Here is an 18,485-nt window from a genome sequence, read left to right as displayed (position 1 = left end):
TGCAGATATAAATCATTCCTTTAAATTAATGGTGAATTAAGTTATCGATGATTGTTAATCATGAAAACAACAAAAACATAAATCAAAACAGAGGCATAATTTTTTCTTTTCTTTTTCTTTTTATGATAGACCGATTATAACATCAATCTTTTCTTTTAACATTGAAATCTCTACATTCCTTGGTAGAAAAAAAATGTCTACACTCCCAATAAGGCATTAACTCAAAAGAAAGTGAAATGATAGAGGCCTGTGTGTGTGTGTGTGTGTGCGTGTGTGCATCCATGACAAGATTGATACACATCTCACCTTTAAGAAATTTCTCGAGTACTAAAATAAAATAAATAAATGAAGGCAAAATAGAAAACTTTAGAGTTAGCACCAAAGCTGAGTTGTCGGCCTCGGCACAAAGAACCATGTGAGTGAACAGCATATAAATTTTTGGCTTGAGACCAGATTCATATAAAAGACCTAACCCGAAAATGACACAGATGCAAGCAATCAACTTCTACTCAATCACTGTCATATTCGTTTTCCAAGATCTTCCATAACAGTGTTCTGTTTGGAGTTTTTATATTATTCATAAGAAAAATACGGGTTTTATTAAGGTAATATGTGAAACACAAGCTGTCATTAAAAGTTTAAAACAAATCAAGTTAACTAATGAACGATCTCAACTTTTCAAAGAAAAAATTAAGTTACTGATAAGCACTAATCTGAGCACGTAATTCTACAGAAATGATTAAAAACAAAAGTAACCTTTAAAGATTGCAATACTAAGTTACTAATAAACAATGCGTAATTGTTCAAAGCACCTTATACTTAATTTCTTTATTTAGATTTATGGAAAGAAAAAATTGGAAGAAGAAGAATGAACCAAGAGCAATATAACGAGAGCAACAATGTAGTACCGAACATGCCTACAGTATAAGACAGACAAATTGATCAATAGAAGTTTCTATCTAACAGTAGCCATAGACGAAGAGTTTCAGCTCAATTTTGATCTATCATGGAACAGTTTTGGCTTTTATGTTATAACTAGAGAGAGAGAGAGCGAATAGCATGTGCAACTAGAAAGTAGAAGTAGAAAAGATGCTTTCTTTCTGAACTACTGGATAGCTACTCGATTCTACCCGCATCAACTTTAGAATTTGAACTCTAATTGCTCGAATACCGAGTGAACCTGTGTTTAGGTGTTCTTATATTTTGAACCGATCTCAATCGAGTTTTTAGTATATAATAAAAGATATTTTTTTTATTCAATTCGATATTTGTACAAATTAATCAATATAACAGTAACTGCTGCGCGACATGAGTGCATAAAAATGACTCTATTTTACAAAAATATATTTTAATATTTAAAAATAAATCCTTTAATCAATAATTTATAATCCTAAGCAACTGCATAATAATGATCATGTATATATAAATAAATAAATAATTAAAATATATTAATTTAATGTTTAAATTATTGATTAAGTAAAATCTTAAATAAAAATAATAATTAAGAAAGACATTTATCATATCACAACTAGTTTCCAAAATATAATAAATAATTTTAGATATTAAACACTTTATTCTATTTTTATATTAACTTGTTCCATATTGCTATTGTATTAAAATAATTACAACAATTTGACTGTGCAAGTAAATTATTAGTTAAACATTAATGGTATTAAGAACATCAATAATATTAAAAGGCTACTATACATATATAAAGGCTGGGGCATAAAAACTCTCCAATGTGTGTTAATAATTTGCCCAATAGGTTCTGGCATTTATATAAAATTTCGACATATAAGCATAATTAATTATATTTTTTAATATATTTTTTTATAATTATATAATAATTTTAATTCTAAATAAAGTATTTTAATCATATTTTTTAATTAGAATATCATATTAATTACATTTTAAATAATTATTGCATTATATAATTAATAAATATTATAAATAATCTTAAATCAAAATATTTTATCAAAAAACTAATATTTTAACTTGCCATTTTTTTATAAATATGACCAATAATTTTAAAATACTAAAGATTTTACTAATTAACATATTCTCCATTTGATTATAATTAAAATATCACACTAGATACTAGATACATGGTTAGTTGTCCAATTATGCATTCGTGGAGGATGGGCTGGTACATGATTACATTTTTTACCCTGTGAAAATACGGTTTTTATGGTAAAATTAAAATAAAATTACTATTGAGTGGTAGATAATTTGTCTAGTGGGGCAATCGACCAAGCTAGTTATTTTTAAGGTATACAGAAGACCAGGTCGATTCAGCATAAGCTTGGGATCTTTCTTTCCTAAAATATGCTAAAGCCTGGAGCTGTGTTTGGCTATATAGCTAGTGAGAATTTATTTTCTTTAAAAAGGTTTTAGTCTTCGATCAGTTCCAGAACGGGCGGACGTGAGAGAAAGAATCTCTTGGTGGAGTCCCCCGAAGGATTTATCCAATTTTAAGACATAACAATATCGCAATTAGTCATCTATACCATGCAACGATAGAGGATAAATTATGCATGAATGGAGAATAATTTAAAAAGTAAATAGATAAAGAATTAATTTACATTATATTTGACAAATAAAACTATAATTTTTTTTATTTTCTTTGTAAAAATTGAAATTAAATTTCAACTCATGAAAATAAATTAAAATATAATTAATCATTTTTTTATCTATATAGTTGTAATGAAATAATTCAAAATTAATTAATAATAAAATTCTCTTTATAATCAAACACAATAAAATAAATATTTCTTTCTTCAACTCTCTTTTCTTCTCTTTAAAATACATTTTTTTTCCATATTCCCTTTATTGTCATACATAATATTGACGATAACATAAAATAATAGATAAAGTTTATCTAATTTTAAGACATATACTAATATAACAATTTAATTATAAAATTTATAATTGATAGAATGTTATTGCTTTTACATTTTTTTCTTTTAGTTTTCGTTCACTACTCTTTTGTTTTTACTATCTCAAGAAATTTAAGAGTATAAAAGAATTCCTTTTCAAAAAGAAAAGGAGTATAAAAATGAGTAAAATTTGTCACAGATTTGATCATTTGCACAATATAAATCTTAAATTCTTTTATTCATTAAATGACTAATAGGCCATATATTATTCGATAAAAATAGATATTTTCTTATATTTGCCGTATAAACAAAGATTTATCTAACGTAAATGAAATATATAATTTATGTTTAAAAGACCTTTCTATTATTTAGAATAAATCGTTTAATGAAAATTCAGCAGAAGTTGAATTCTGTTTGTGATTTAGCTTTGCACTGTTTTTATATGCTAATTTATAAAGCACTCGTTCAACAAGTTCGAGTTTAATTATTTTTGTAAGCTTTTTTTTTTTTTTTCTGAATATAAGATAGGAATGATAATCTTCATGCTCCTTACCTTTTTTTTTTTTTTTTTTCAAATCAGTAATAATTAACAACGTTTTTGGTGCTCGATGAATTTATTAGTCCAATTCTTATATTCTAAATGTTTTATTATTAAAAAGAAGAGTTCTTCTAATAACCTGGTATTATAAAAGAAATACTTATTCTGCCTCAAAAAATAATTTATTTTTAGTTTAATAAATTAAATGCATATAATAATATCTCAGTTCATTAATAAACAGTAGATTAAATAATTATCTAATAAATTAATGTTTGAGAAAATATTATGGTCTTACAGTGAATCTGAAAATTAAAAAGAAATTATTTTAAGAAGGAGGAAACGAAGAATTTTACACTTTTAAAAAGATTCAACAATGCTAAATAACAAAACATATAGGGACACTATTGCTAAAGCGTCTTTAAATTGCTAAAGCATCTTTAAATTGCTAAAATTTATCATAATTTAATGAAGAGATCAAAACAATGCAAGAGACAAAAGCCGTCTTCGAGAAATCATTTACCAATATGATATTGCATATAATTAAGTCCAATTAATCCTTTATTTGGACCAAAATAAAATCCTTTGATATATAATATATATAATGCCCTATAACACATGACTTCAAGACATAGACAACTAAATTAATTAAACATTAAACGTGATAATTTAAATTAAACCCAATTTGTCTACTTGCTTTGATGACATGCGATCACAGGGTCAAAGGCCTAATGCCCTATTCAGTTTCTTAGGTGAAATATTCATAATGTAATTTTCGTATGTGTACACAAAATGTGGGGATATCTTGATTAATTTATTTAGAAAATATAAAAATAATACAGATGAAGTAAATTTAAATACATTTAACACTCTTTACGTAACATGATGTGCCATTCACGATTAACTATAAAATGTATATATATTTTTTACATCGTATTGTCTGGGTGGTATATAAATTTTGATTCCATTTGCATATATCATGCTAAACTTCCGTTGAATGGCGCTTAATAAATTTGTGGAAAAAACATTTCTATAGTGTATTTTGTCGAAATTTATAAACTTTACGAAATTTATTTATGAATTTAAAATTTATATGTTTTAAATAAATTAAAGATTAATATAGTATTTTATATAATTAAATTTGAGTGGAATTGATTATAACTAAATTAAATTATTTTTAGAAATTCCATATTAGTAGGTCAATATATTTTATAATACCAAAATATTTCTTTCAACTTTATCATTTCTATTTTATCTTCTTTTTCATATTATTTTTACAAATGAAATGAATTCTTTTTATGAATTTAAGCCAAATATAGCATTAAGGATAGCCATTTCTTTACATTTATCATAAAATGTGAAAACTTACCTAGTGCAGAAGAGATGATTCGAACTCGAGATCTCTCACTCCCAATAGTAACAGCTCAAGTATTATCTATTACTATATTACTACTCATTGTTAATCATTTTTTATTTGTTTGTTGTCGGTCCAAATTATGTATAGATATTTAAGGGTATTTTAGAGCTTTAAATATATATTTCTATATATAAAATGGTGAAAATATGTTAAGTGTCTATGTTCATAAATATTAGTAAAAAGAGGAAAATATTAAGCTAAAAGAATCTTAATTGGACATGCTCGTGTCAAGACCCAAGATTAAGGCGCATGGAATGCTAATTACAAGGCTCAAGAAATATTTTAGTCATTTTGTATAATTATTAGGATTTATATTAAGAGTTATTTATGGGATAGTATTTGGTAGAGATAAAAATACTTAAAGTCTTTATCTATTAGATAGACTTATATTAATGTACTAATCTCTATGGAGATTTATTTAGAGTATGATTCTTCTCTATATAATTCTAAAAAAGGAGGGGAAGTTTTCTCCAACCTGCTCTCTGCACCTACCCATCATTATTCTCTCCATAATTCTCTACATTTCTTCATAAACATTTAGTTCTAGTTTTCATTACTCTTTTTAGAATCTACTCTTTTTAGGATCTAAGGTGTTTTTCAAGAAGTGGAAAGTGAGGACCAATCTTCTTCCTACTTGAAGAAATCTTGGATCTGAGGGAGCTTTTTACTTTATTATTATTTTATCTTTCTATTTAATACCATGATCATTGGGTTAAATATGTTATACTAGTTTTCATAAGTGTTTAGTTTAGTCTTTTTACTTTTGTATGAAACTTGTTATTTATTTATTTAATGAATGATTTATTTACCTTCGTATCTTTATTAGTTTCAGTTATTATTGGTAGTTAACCATTATATTAATTTAACAATAGTAATTGTTAAATCTTTAGGTTAAAAGTATTAGAAACATAATATTTACTTTAATCTATGTTGGTATAAGAAACCTAGGTTGCATCGCTAGCTTGAGTGATTTTGAGAAAAAGGTACATCACCATCTTATTAATTAGATATAGGCTTAAAGTAAAACAAAGAGATTACTAAGTAAATGACTAGACTAAATACTATTTTTAGCATATAGTTTTAGATCATAAATATTTGCATTTGTATTTGCATTGCATATTTATTTTATAAATATTATCCTCTCAAAATACTAATTTAGAGTGTTTAGATTTACTTTTATTGTTTTGTGTTGATAATTAGTCTTTATAATAAGTAGCATCATGGTTTCTTGAGAGATCGACCTCGTGGTGAACTTACCCTTACTATAAGAACGGTTCGTGCACTTGCGAGTACTAAAAAAGACATATCAGTTTATAATTTGATGGGGTTAGATGGTTCTAAAGAAAGTAATAAAAAGATTAAATATAAGTTCTTAATAATTGAAACTCATGTAAAACACAAATAAAATTCATTTGTGACTTAATATAATTATTCAACGTAAGTAATTTTTGATAGATTATAATTTATAATTATTTTGTTAATATACTTGACGATTATTAGGAAGTACTTTTCTATACAAAATTATATTAGTGGATATTATATATTTTAAAATTTAAATATATTTATTTATCCAGATGAAACATTTATATATTTTTTGAAGAATATATTACCTACTTATTTATAATTTGCACCGATAGTGATTATAATAACAAAAATTGACATGTGATTGAAAGGAAAAAACAAAAGATTTTCGCATTTTAGATGATAATAATTTTATTTGAATCCCTTAATATAATAATCAACATGCTAATCTTTTTTTATTTATTTATTTATTTATTTTCAAGATGAGACATGAGCACAAGTTTATATACTCCTTTTTAAGATGGAACAAGAGCACAACTTCATGTGCAACATATTCTCAATGCATATTTTAGGTTATTCATGTGTTTCACCTAATAAAGGATGGTCATAAGTTATAACTACAAACTCTTTAAGAATTTTCCACAGTACTCTTTATTTTAAATATTATAATTTTTATAAAAGAATATTTAAATATAAAAAATTAAAATACTTTGTTTGAATTCAATAGATTATTACTTATAATATAATCTTTATTAATAAAATGTGTATTAAAGATCCTCTCACCGTACACATGCTTGCGTCTAATAATCATGTTATCAACTGAAATAATATTCTATACGGTGACAGCGATGCGATATTTGACTAAAATATTGAAGCTAAGGTGTAGCAGAATAATTTAAAAGTAACAAGAAAAAATCAATCACGTTACGCAATGTTATTTGATTTGTGAATTTGAAGCAAGTTTTATTAATAAGGTTTGGCTGACATTAATGGACAGGGAGAGCGAGAGAGAAGGGCGGTTTTGAATTTGTACTAAAGCATTGAGAGTCCATATACAGGCAAACCTCTCTCTGCTCTCTACTCGTACACTTTTGACGTAATAATATTTATAATTATAAAAAATAATAATTTTTAAAAATTACATATTTATTTTAAAATTTAATATTCAATTTTATAAATAAAGTAAATTAAATTAAAAATAAATATATTAATATTTATTATATTATATAAATAAAATTAATAAAATATAATATAATATAACATATATTCTTTAAATTATATATATAAATATTGTTATATAGATAAATAGTTTTCAAAATAAACTCAGAAACTTATTATTATAATAAAAATTTATTTTTGTTTATACTTAATTTAAATTCAAACTATAATTTTTATTTTTATATAAAAATTATTTTCACATAAAATATTATTATAAAAATATTAAATTAGATATCTGATAGTCATATGATATTATATAATTTTATTTTATTGTTTTGAATAAGTTGTTCTCTTCATGCTCCAATCTCTTATTTTTATTTAGGAATTAGTATAATTTATCGTCTATTCAGGTAATATATAATTAAATAATTTTAATTTAAGAAATTACAATTATACTTTTTATTGAGATAATTAATATATATAGAATTTTATTAATAGTAAATTAAACTATATTTAATTAAAACATAAAAAAATCATAATATTTTAAAATTGCTTGTGTAGGATTCTTAATATTTTAATATTTTCAGAATCTCTTTTTACTATTCATTATTTACTAGTTATATTTATAAATTAATAAAAGATATAATTAATATGTCATTTTTAAAATTAAAATTAATATAAAATTAAAATAATTTTATCAATTAATATATTAATTATATATATATATTATAAGAATAATATATGCATCATTATTATATCAAAAATTTATAAATTTTATAAATTTTATAAATTTTATAGAGCTCAATATATATATATATATATATTATTTTTTATTGATAAAAAAGCTAATAGACTATAAATTACACAATAGAAAGAAATTATTTTTTTATAACTATAAATATAAAATTCACCGAGCATAGAGAAAAAAAAAAAAAAAAACCTGAATTCTCTCATTTTCAATAAAGCTTTTACACAAATAATGCTCTGGGAATCCCTACGGATAACATTGTAGCCTATGTCATATGTTATTATGGAGCATAAGTTAAGGGCCGAGCTTGACTTGCATTAATTTAGTTCAATTAACTTTAATATCCAATTCGATATTTGGTCAAAATTTTTAATTATATTTGAATTGACTAAAATTTCTATAAACATTGAAAATTTTATTTAGCTATATAAAGAAAAATTAATTTATTTAACTATTAGTTTTTATAAATTTGAATACTTTTTGTATTGTTAACATATATATATATATTCAACCATAAATATTTATAGTACAATTAAAAATAAAAAATTAAAAAAATTCAAACTCATCGATGGAACCGAACATTTCCAATTCAGCTTTGTTTGGTTAATAAAATTGAAAAAATCAATTATTATATATTTCTAATAAAATTCAAATCGCACGGAACCGAACACGATCGCTGGCTGCAGACACCTACATAAGCTTGGGGGAGTGCGATGTAGTAGGCGCGAGTATACGTGCAGACTTGGCTGTTTGCTAATTGGTTTTGTTGGGCTCTGATTTATGAGCTTAATCGTCTGGGTTTTGTGGTAATTGCAGTCTTCAGTTCTGTTGCTTCTATATTTGGGCCTTTCATCAGGCCTTTAATGGAATGGAACAATGTCCATGTTAGAAGAAACAATTCCTAGGACAGCTACCCCCAGCACAAATAAATATCAAAATTATAATTAGAGTCCTGTTCCTCTAAAGGTAGAACAATTTGATGTGTCTCTCTGGTACAGTTTGACTGAGGTAGGCTAGGAGAGATTGCCTAGTTAATGTCCTCACAATGTCAGTGCATGAGAATTGCCAGCAGCTCTATTTTTATTCAAATCACTCATTAAAAAGAATGGGGAAGTTGATGAAGTCTAAAGGGGGTGCTTTCATTCGGAGCAGCTCCAGATTAAATTCCAGAATACTACTGCTTTGAGTGTATGGTCAAAATAATTAACCGTTCTCTCTAAACACCATGAAACTGTGTGGAATTGGCCCCATAATTTGGTGGGAGATTTAGTTAGGTCAATAAAGCATTACATTTTTCTTTTTTCAATTATATTAATTACTTAATTGTGGTAAATAATATTTTATTATAATCATGTTATTTAGTTCTGCTGAAAAAACACGTTATGTTTTTTTTTTTTTGTGTCAATTAAGGCATGAGTGGCTCCTCTGCAATTTTATTTTTGTTTTTGTATATTTCTTGGCAAGTAAGAGAAGTGTTTGTTGGAAATGAAACAAGTAGCATTGAGTTTGCTAGATCTCGATCTCCAGCCTAATATTATTATGCTAAAATTTGCATAAGGAACTGATAAAATAATTATTCAAATACCACCGACATGGTTTGCCCCAGGCATTGAAAAATGATTTTTTTGAATATTATTTTTGATAGGAGTTCAGCAAATATTTCCCTTTTTCTTCGTCCCTCCCTTCTTCATTTGAACAAGGATCGCCATTACAGACCCCAATGAATTAATTAATAAAATAAAATAATTATAATTCATATAAATGGTACGAATTTAATTAAATAAATAAGTAATTTCATAAAAATAGATACGAATATACTATTTATTATATCAAATATGTATTATTGCTATAAATTTAATGTAAAATTATAACTGTCCATTGACCATTATGAATTTCATGAATTTTTCATTCATATTTTCCAAAAAAGGAAATTGATGAAAGAAAAAAAAAAAAAAGAAATTCAATGCACACATTTCCACCAATCTAGTCTGGGGATCAGAAATAATAATAGAAGAGGTTGGGCATGAAAGCTAAAGTATACCTTACATCTTACTCGAGTAATTTTGAAGTTAAATGTTAAAAACAACACAAACACCACCCTTAATTTTGCATTCTACTCTTTGCCTTTAATACCTCAATTACTAGTACAAGAAAGAAGAAGAAGAAGAAGAAGAAGAAGCAGGAGTGGAGAACTGAGAAACAAACAGAAGCATGGATAATTCGTTAACCATTCTCTTGCTCTCTCTTTTATTCTCATATTCTATAACCCTCATCAGATCGGACGCCTCCGATCACCGTTATAAAGAAGGTGACCCGGTTCCTCTTTATGCAAATAAGGTTGGCCCATTTCATAACCCAAGGTAAATTCTCTTTTTTTTTTTTTTGTTTTCTAGATCTGGGTATCAGATAAGCAATGTAAATGTAGCTTTAATAGGTAATTGTTAATTAGGCTTTTTTCTTATACTTTGGTAGGTTGTGCTTTATTGATTCTGATGATATTCATTGTTTAATTTTCCAGTGAAACCTATCGGTATTTCGATCTGCCCTTCTGTGTTCCAGGTTCTTTATCTCGAACTATATGTAGATGGATTTTTTATTTGCTGTTAATATAATGAAATTAGATCTTTTAAGTTGCTACATTTCACAATTAATGCATGAAACTACTTGAGAAGCTTTGAGGCGAAGGAGTAAAATTGTGATTGAACTAATAAGAAGTTTTTTTTATTCAATTATTTTGATGATTGTTTGAATTTTGAATGATAGATCATGTGAAAGAGAAAAAAGAAGCTCTTGGTGAGGTGTTGAATGGAGATCGCCTAGTTAGTGCTCCCTACCAACTAAATTTCAGAGATGAGAAAAGTTCGGAAGGTGTTTGTCGGAAGAAGCTTTCGAAGGAGGATGTTGCTCACTTCAGATCCGCGATTGATAAAGACTATTACTTCCAAATGTACTATGACGATCTCCCTATTTGGGGATTTATCGGAAAGGTTGACAAGGATGGCAAAACTGATCCCAGCGAATACAAATACTTCCTTTATAAGCATATCCAATTTGATGTTCTTTACAATAAGGACCGCGTGATTGAAGTTAGTGTCCGGATGGATCCTCAAGCATTGTTGGATCTAACAGAGGATAAGGAAGTCGAAGCCGAGTTCCTTTATACTGTGAAATGGAAGGAAACAGATATTCCTTTCGAGAAGAGAATGGACAAGTATTCTCTATCTTCTTCGCTCCCACATCACTTGGAAATCCATTGGTTTTCCATAATTAACTCTTGTGTCACTGTTCTTCTTTTGACTGGTTTTCTCGCTACAATTCTCATGCGGGTCTTGAAGAATGATTTTGTGAAGTAAGATTTATTGATCAACTGCTGTGATAGTTTATTTTTATGCTTAATTGTCTCTACTTTTTTATAATACATGTGTATTCCTTCAAGGTATGCACAAGACGAAGAAGCAGCTGATGATCAAGAAGAGACTGGATGGAAATACATCCATGGTGATGTATTCAGATATCCAAAGTACAAGTCTTTGTTTGCTGCAGCCCTTGGTTCTGGCACCCAGCTTTTCACTCTGTAAGGAACTCATCTGCATGTCAATTCTGGATCTTGATACTTAATTTCTTATCATGCTGGCTTTTGGTTATAAAGACTAATATTTAATATTGCGATTCCTTTGATGTGCTTCCAGGACTATATTCATTTTTATTCTTGCACTGGTTGGTGTTTTTTATCCATACAATCGAGGAGCTTTGTTTACTGCTCTGGTGGTCATATATGCACTGACATCCGGGATTGCAGGATATGTTGCAACCTCTTTCTATTGTCAGCTGGAAGGAAATAACTGGGTATGTTTGTTTGAACTTTGTTTGGGATAGACTGGCCTTTTAATGGGATTTTCAAAATTGATACTCTTCAGAGTGAACTAAGTTTTCCATTTTCTGCATTGATAGGTGAGGAATCTTTTGCTGACAGGATGCCTTTTCTGCGGACCTTTATTCCTCACATTCTGCTTCCTTAACACTGTAGCCATTGTTTACAGTGCAACTGCTGCATTGCCTTTTGGAACTATTGTGGTAATAGTCCTTATATGGACATTAGTAACGTCTCCATTGCTTGTGTTGGGTGGCATTGCTGGAAAAAATAGCAAGGCTGAGTTTCAAGCACCTTGCCGCACCACAAAATATCCTCGTGAGATCCCACAATTGCCTTGGTACAGGAGTACACTTCCTCAAATGGCAATGGCAGGTTTTCTGCCTTTTAGTGCTATCTACATTGAGTTGTACTATATTTTTGCCAGTGTTTGGGGTCACAGGATTTATACAATTTACAGCATCCTGTTTATTGTCTTCATTATTCTTCTGATTGTCACTGCTTTCATAACTGTGGCTTTGACATACTTCCAACTTGCTGCTGAAGATCATGAATGGTGGTGGAGGTAAATAAGTTTCCTGTTTGTTTCTTAGTACCCTTTATTGGCTTTTTGCATCACATCTAAATAATAAATAGTTTGTATCCATGTATGCACTTACCTATTGTGCTTATATTTTTAGATTTTTAGTTAGAGTTTCATATCAAAACTTATTTTCATCAGCTTCTTGTTTAACCATTGTTGAAGATTAATGCATCTTTTGTTATGCAAAATATTTCTGATCAGAAAGATTCATGTAAATCAACTTGGACAACATATGAATAAGATAGCAGTTCTCTGGTAGCAGACGAGTTAGTTCTGTTGACTTAATGCTTACTGATAAAGAAACTTCGAGGTTTTTCTGGATATGGAATTTGACGTTGAGTTTTAGTTCAAATTAGATAAATGATGATGTGATCTCTGATGGGGAGGAGAAGAAATTAGAGGGACAACAGAGTAAATATAGTAAGTGAGGACAACATTCACTTAGCAGATGCTTAGTATCCATTTAAAGAGGGACAATGAGTTCCCTAGAATTTCACATGGTTTATAGTCTACTAGGAAAGCTTGAAGGAATAAAAGCTTTCAAAAGACCTCATACGAGTCCCCTGAAGAAACTGTGATTAATGCTGAGTGTTATTTTGTCTGTTCTTTTCTATTGAATTTGATCTGTTGGCCATTACCTTTGTTTTATGTGCCTGGGTTGTTTATGTCTTGGGATCTTGTAGATAAATCTCATTATTGTCTCATACTGGCAAAAGCTATAAGTTTAATATTCAGACAATCATGTGTGCTTTATTAATACTTTGGTAATGTCATAATGTCTATAATCTGCTTGTTATTACCAAGTGTTTTATTTTTCTGTATAATTGCTCTTTAAAGGTTTTTGCTGTTGTTTTCTTGTGTAAGTGGAATACTACTCCTGTGTTCCACATTTTGGGACTGAACCTAGTTTTGATTGTCGCAGGTCTTTTCTATGCGGTGGATCAACTGGACTCTTTATCTATGCTTATTGCTTGTACTACTACTATGCGCGGTCGGATATGTCTGGTTTCATGCAGACTTCATTCTTCTTTGGATACATGGCTTGCATATGCTATGGCTTCTTTCTTATGCTTGGCACAGTGGGATTCCGTGCCTCGCTGTTATTTGTTCGCCACATATACAGGTCAATTAAGTGCGAATAGTGGGTAATCTTTCTCATCTTTTCTTCTCCATGAATTCTGTCAGGCAAAAATCGGTCATTTTGTTCAAAGTTAGGTTGGAGACTGTACTATCAGCTCTTAAATGTGAAAGTAGGGTTTTACCTTTGCCATGCCTCTGCAGAAAAGGGGGGGATCTCTTTAGATCTCTGTTATCCGTTGGTTTAGTTTTAGGAACCTTCCAAGGACCATGTGGTTTATTGACATTTTGGGCATGTGTAATTATCAGACATATACAAAGGGAAAATGCTCGTGCGCTGTTGCATATACCTTTATTTTTGTGGAAGCCACTCCTCACTTCCTATATGTTGATTTAAACTGAAAAGTTTACATGCATGCTACTTGTTTTACAGAGGCTAACATGTAAGGAATCTGGCGTTCCATGTCAAATTTTCCAATGAAAACATATATAGCAGAAACCTTGATTTTCGAGATTGGAAGTTGACATATTTCCTTGAAAAAAGAGAAAATTTGAAATGTAAATTTGCCATCTCTCTGAAAATTGCCGTTAGTGGCTTAACATGGTGAAGTAGTAGATGCAGGCTACGGGCCTCAATTTGTTTTCACAAAACATCATAAAACTAATGAGATAAATTAAGAGTAGCAAAAACTCGGTTAATTGCAACGACTTCTTTTATAGTGGCAAAAGCTGAGAATCAAATCCGGCTAAACCACACATGAACATGACGTAAAGGGGAGATAGAGTTCTCTTCTAAGGGCTTTCTTTTTTCTTTTTTTTCTTTTTTTTTTTCCTCTTATCTAAAGGATTAACCTTCTCTTTTCAATAAAACAAAAATTAAACTATAATATTATTTATATGGGTACTCTGATACTCTCCCATTTTAGAGTAAGCTTGCATGAAAAAGTTTAAGAGGGAAATATCTGAGAATATAGTTGATTATAGCTTAGAATTTAGCATTGTCAAAATACATTGGCTAAGCAAAATAAATTATCAACTGGGGTGCAATAATCTGGAGTGAGTTACATAAGTGGCATACTTTTTTTTAATATCCTGCTTAGGGGTACAATCTAAGCCATGAACATACATTTTGCTTAGATTACGTTTTAACAACAGAAACCCACTAGATTATTAATTTCTCACAAGGCAGAGGAAATCAAATGACCGTGAAGAAATAATTCAATGGAATAAAATATCACAGAAACCAAATAGTACAATTGAAGTTAATTTGAGTTTTTTTTTTTTTTTTTTGAAAAAAGAAAGTTAATTTGAGTTGGCTTCTAAGTTAGGAGAGACAAATAACATAACTGAATGCTCTTTAAAAAAAAAAAAAAAAAGGAAAAGGCAAAAGCATATATAAATTCATGAAATCAGCAGCAATTACAATCCTTAAACCCTGACAAATAACAGACCACCCTAGCAAGAAGGTAGCAGGTAGCAGCCTTATTCGCAGATTTTTAGCAAACTAGAAATCAGCAAGACACTTACAGGAGTCACTAATTAAGCCGAAACTATTACTGCTAGAATACTCTCTCTCTCTCTCTCTCTCTATATATATATATATATATATATAATTTCACCATCATTTTAAGTAAATTATAAATAAAAATAAATTTTATATTATAACAAATTATAAATTTCTAAAATTATATAAAAAAATATCTATAATTTTTTATCGAATTTATGATATACTTTTTATCGTGTTAAAATATAAAAAAAAATATAGTTTCTTTTTTCTTTTTCAAATTTATAATTTTGATTATTTTTAATTTTCTTTTAGTTGTTTTTAGATAAAACGAAACTAAAAAAAACTGAAAATAACTAAAAAATAACTACACCATAAATTTGAAAAATTAGAAAAGTAGTTTACACAGTAAAAATAATATTTTTTATTAATTTTAGGATACTTTTAAAAAATTTCTAAATTTTTTAAGTTTTATTTAAAAAAAATATTATTTTATATAGTAGTATTTATTTATATATTTTTAAAAATATATATTATGCTATATTTTATCTTATTCAATTTTATTTATATAATATGACAATATATTAGTATATTTTTTTTCTTTAGTTGCTATTATTTCACTAACAAATTTGAATATTAAGTTAAAAAAAGTCAATATTCAGGTTTTCAGTAAGTAATAACCTTTTCATAGTCATAAATTTTATTTAGTCAAAATGCATGACAATAATGAGATATTCCTACATGTAAGAGGGTCTATTCGATTAAAACTTTTAAAGACTTAGATGAAGTTTAAAAGTCAGGGTAATATTCAATAATAACTTTGAAAAACTCTGTATAAATCATAGGGTATTCAATATATATTTTTAAAACTTTAAAAGAGTTTGTAAATACTCTGTATAAGTCATGGGGCATTCAATATAGTTTTTTATAAAGCCTTTAAAAGTAAGCTAATATTCAAAAACTGATTGATTTTTATAGACATAAAATTTTATATGCTTTTAATGACTTTTTATGCATTGTTATGAATAAAAATTCTTAGGATTTCTCTTTTACTTTTTTTCAAAATTTCAATAGACTTTTTTCTTTTTAAAACCCATCTTTCTTTTTTTCAAATTTTCATACATTATCGTCTTCATTTCTCTTTACTATATTCTCTATATTAAAATATATAAGAAATTAGATGAGATTTTATAAATTAAAAAATTAGTTACTAATAATATTTTGTTGTACTCACACATACAAAACATTAATTAAAAAAATTTAATTTAACTTTAAAAGGACCTTCATGAAAATATAAATTTTAAATAAAGCATTTAATGGATTGTTTTGAGCAAACAACCCCACTATATATAGACTTCTAGGTTTTATTAGAAATATTATTTAGATAATTTTTTCTGTCAGTAAGTGTAATTGTTCGTTTAAATATTTATCAAATAATTAGTAAGCATTATTATTATTTATTTAAATATTTATCAAATAAGTAATAATAAAATATAACGAGTATGACATGAATTTGGTGGTTTAATTGGAAATAAATTGTAATATGATAATTTTTTTTTAAAAGGAATTATTCTCTTGACAAAAAAATAGTGTTCATGTTGAGAGATAAAAAATATAAAAATAGTATAAATTTAATACAACAATGAACTAAACTCATTACTTGTCTATGGAGTTGCATAAAACATTATGTGGAATAATGTTTAAAATAAATGTAAAAAAATAAAGAAAATGATAAAAAGTAAAATAATTAAATTTATTTTAAAATAATTTAATAATTTAAATTAAATAATAGATAAAGGGGTAAAGTTCAAAAAACTATCTTGTAATTTGACGCTTTTTTCACTTGAGAAATGAAGATATTTTTTGTATCAAAGGAATATCACGCATTTTATTCTTTAGATATATATTTATATTTATATTATTTTTATATAGTTTTACATGTAATTGATATGAACTATTACTAAATTATAATTCTATGAGTAATATGACATTTAACAATGCATTAAAAAATTTATAAATATATTAAAATTTTATTTAAAAAATTATTTCTTAAGTTTAATTGAATTAAAAAATATATATATTAACAATTTTTTTGTGATTACAAAATATATAATTGAATGGTAACTTAATTAAAAATACTTATTTTGTTAAATTTTTATATTTCTATTAATATTTATAATCTAATAAATGAGAAAAAAACTAAATGTATCTAAAAAGTACTAAAATATAAAACACATATTATAAAAATTACATTTATCCTTCAAATGTAAAAATACCAAACCACAATATATTTTTTAAGTTTTACCCTAGATCAATAATAATATATAAAAATAAATAAAAGTCTATCAATATTTGTAAAAATATTTTTAAGCAAAGTATGTGAAAATTAATTCATAAAATCATAAACTCTATAAAATTTATTAAAAATTTAAAATCTTTTAAAAAAATCTATAATTTTTTTTTAAAAACCTTAATTAAATACACCCTTTTTATATTTCAACAAACTCATCTTTGAACCAATTCAAAGCTTTCGCTTTTATTTGAACCAACTCAAAGCTTTCCTCTCTTTTGTTGCTTCTGTTTCTCGTTGAGTATATGGACCCAACACCCAACACCCAATACATTTATTAGTATATTATTTATATAATTAAATACAAAATAATGTTTAAATAAGCCTTAAATAAATCTTTGACTTTTTATGAATCATTTTAACTTAAAATGTTAATATCTTAACTTAATTTATTTTAAAATGAAATTAAGATTTCATTTCTTTTAAAAATAAAAAAAAGAATAAAAATAAAAATAAAAGTAGTTGATATCTATTAAAGATTTATAATTTTTAATGTAATTAGCAGTGGCTAATTATTATTTGTTAAATTTAATTTTAAAAGATAATTTTAATTACTTTTTGTATTGAATTGGTTATGTTAATAGAGAGAGTGTAATTCACTCTCCTAAAAAAAACTAATATAAACTAAAATGAGTAAATTTCTAATTAAAATAATTCTAAAAAGTTAAAAAAGCCTATTTTAAATCTCTTAAAACCTTATTCCAATTAAATAATGATTCCAATACTATAAATAGCATATAATTAATATGTTAACTAATAGATTACTTTTACAATTGACGCTAAATTTTTATTTTAAAATATAATATTTTATTACAGTTAATATTAATTTATAGAAAAATAGTTAACAAATCAATAGTTAGTTATATATATTATTATTAAACAGTTAGTTTATTTATTTTAGCATTAATTAAATTTTACTATTTGAAAAATTGAAAATTGAGCCTATTTGAATCACAGTAAAAGTTCGGGGCATTTAACCCTTTGTACTAATAATAAAATAACAAAAATTAAGCAAAGTAAATAAAATTTTAGATCTCACCAGATTTCTAACTATAAAACAGTTG

At 26.4% G+C, this 18,485-nt stretch overlaps 1 protein-coding gene across 1 annotated transcript; it reads left to right on the top strand.

Moving 5' to 3' along the window:
• The first annotated feature begins 9,954 nt into the window (after positions 1–9,954).
• On the top strand, positions 9,955–13,916 carry LOC8268139 (transmembrane 9 superfamily member 2). Its single transcript, XM_048374406.1, has 7 exons — positions 9,955–10,396; positions 10,555–10,595; positions 10,800–11,385; positions 11,473–11,610; positions 11,726–11,882; positions 11,988–12,472; positions 13,413–13,916. Exons 1-7 carry the CDS (start codon positions 10,248–10,250, stop codon positions 13,630–13,632), a joined length of 1,776 nt encoding a protein of 591 aa, XP_048230363.1. The 5' UTR covers positions 9,955–10,247; the 3' UTR covers positions 13,633–13,916.
• The last annotated feature ends 4,569 nt before the right edge of the window (positions 13,917–18,485 follow it).

This window comes from Ricinus communis, chromosome 5, assembly GCF_019578655.1.
Source record: "Ricinus communis isolate WT05 ecotype wild-type chromosome 5, ASM1957865v1, whole genome shotgun sequence".
NCBI classification, from domain to species: domain Eukaryota; kingdom Viridiplantae; phylum Streptophyta; class Magnoliopsida; order Malpighiales; family Euphorbiaceae; genus Ricinus; species Ricinus communis.
The sequence above is the reverse complement of the archived record's forward strand: the minus strand, read 5'-3'. Positions and strand labels throughout refer to the sequence as shown.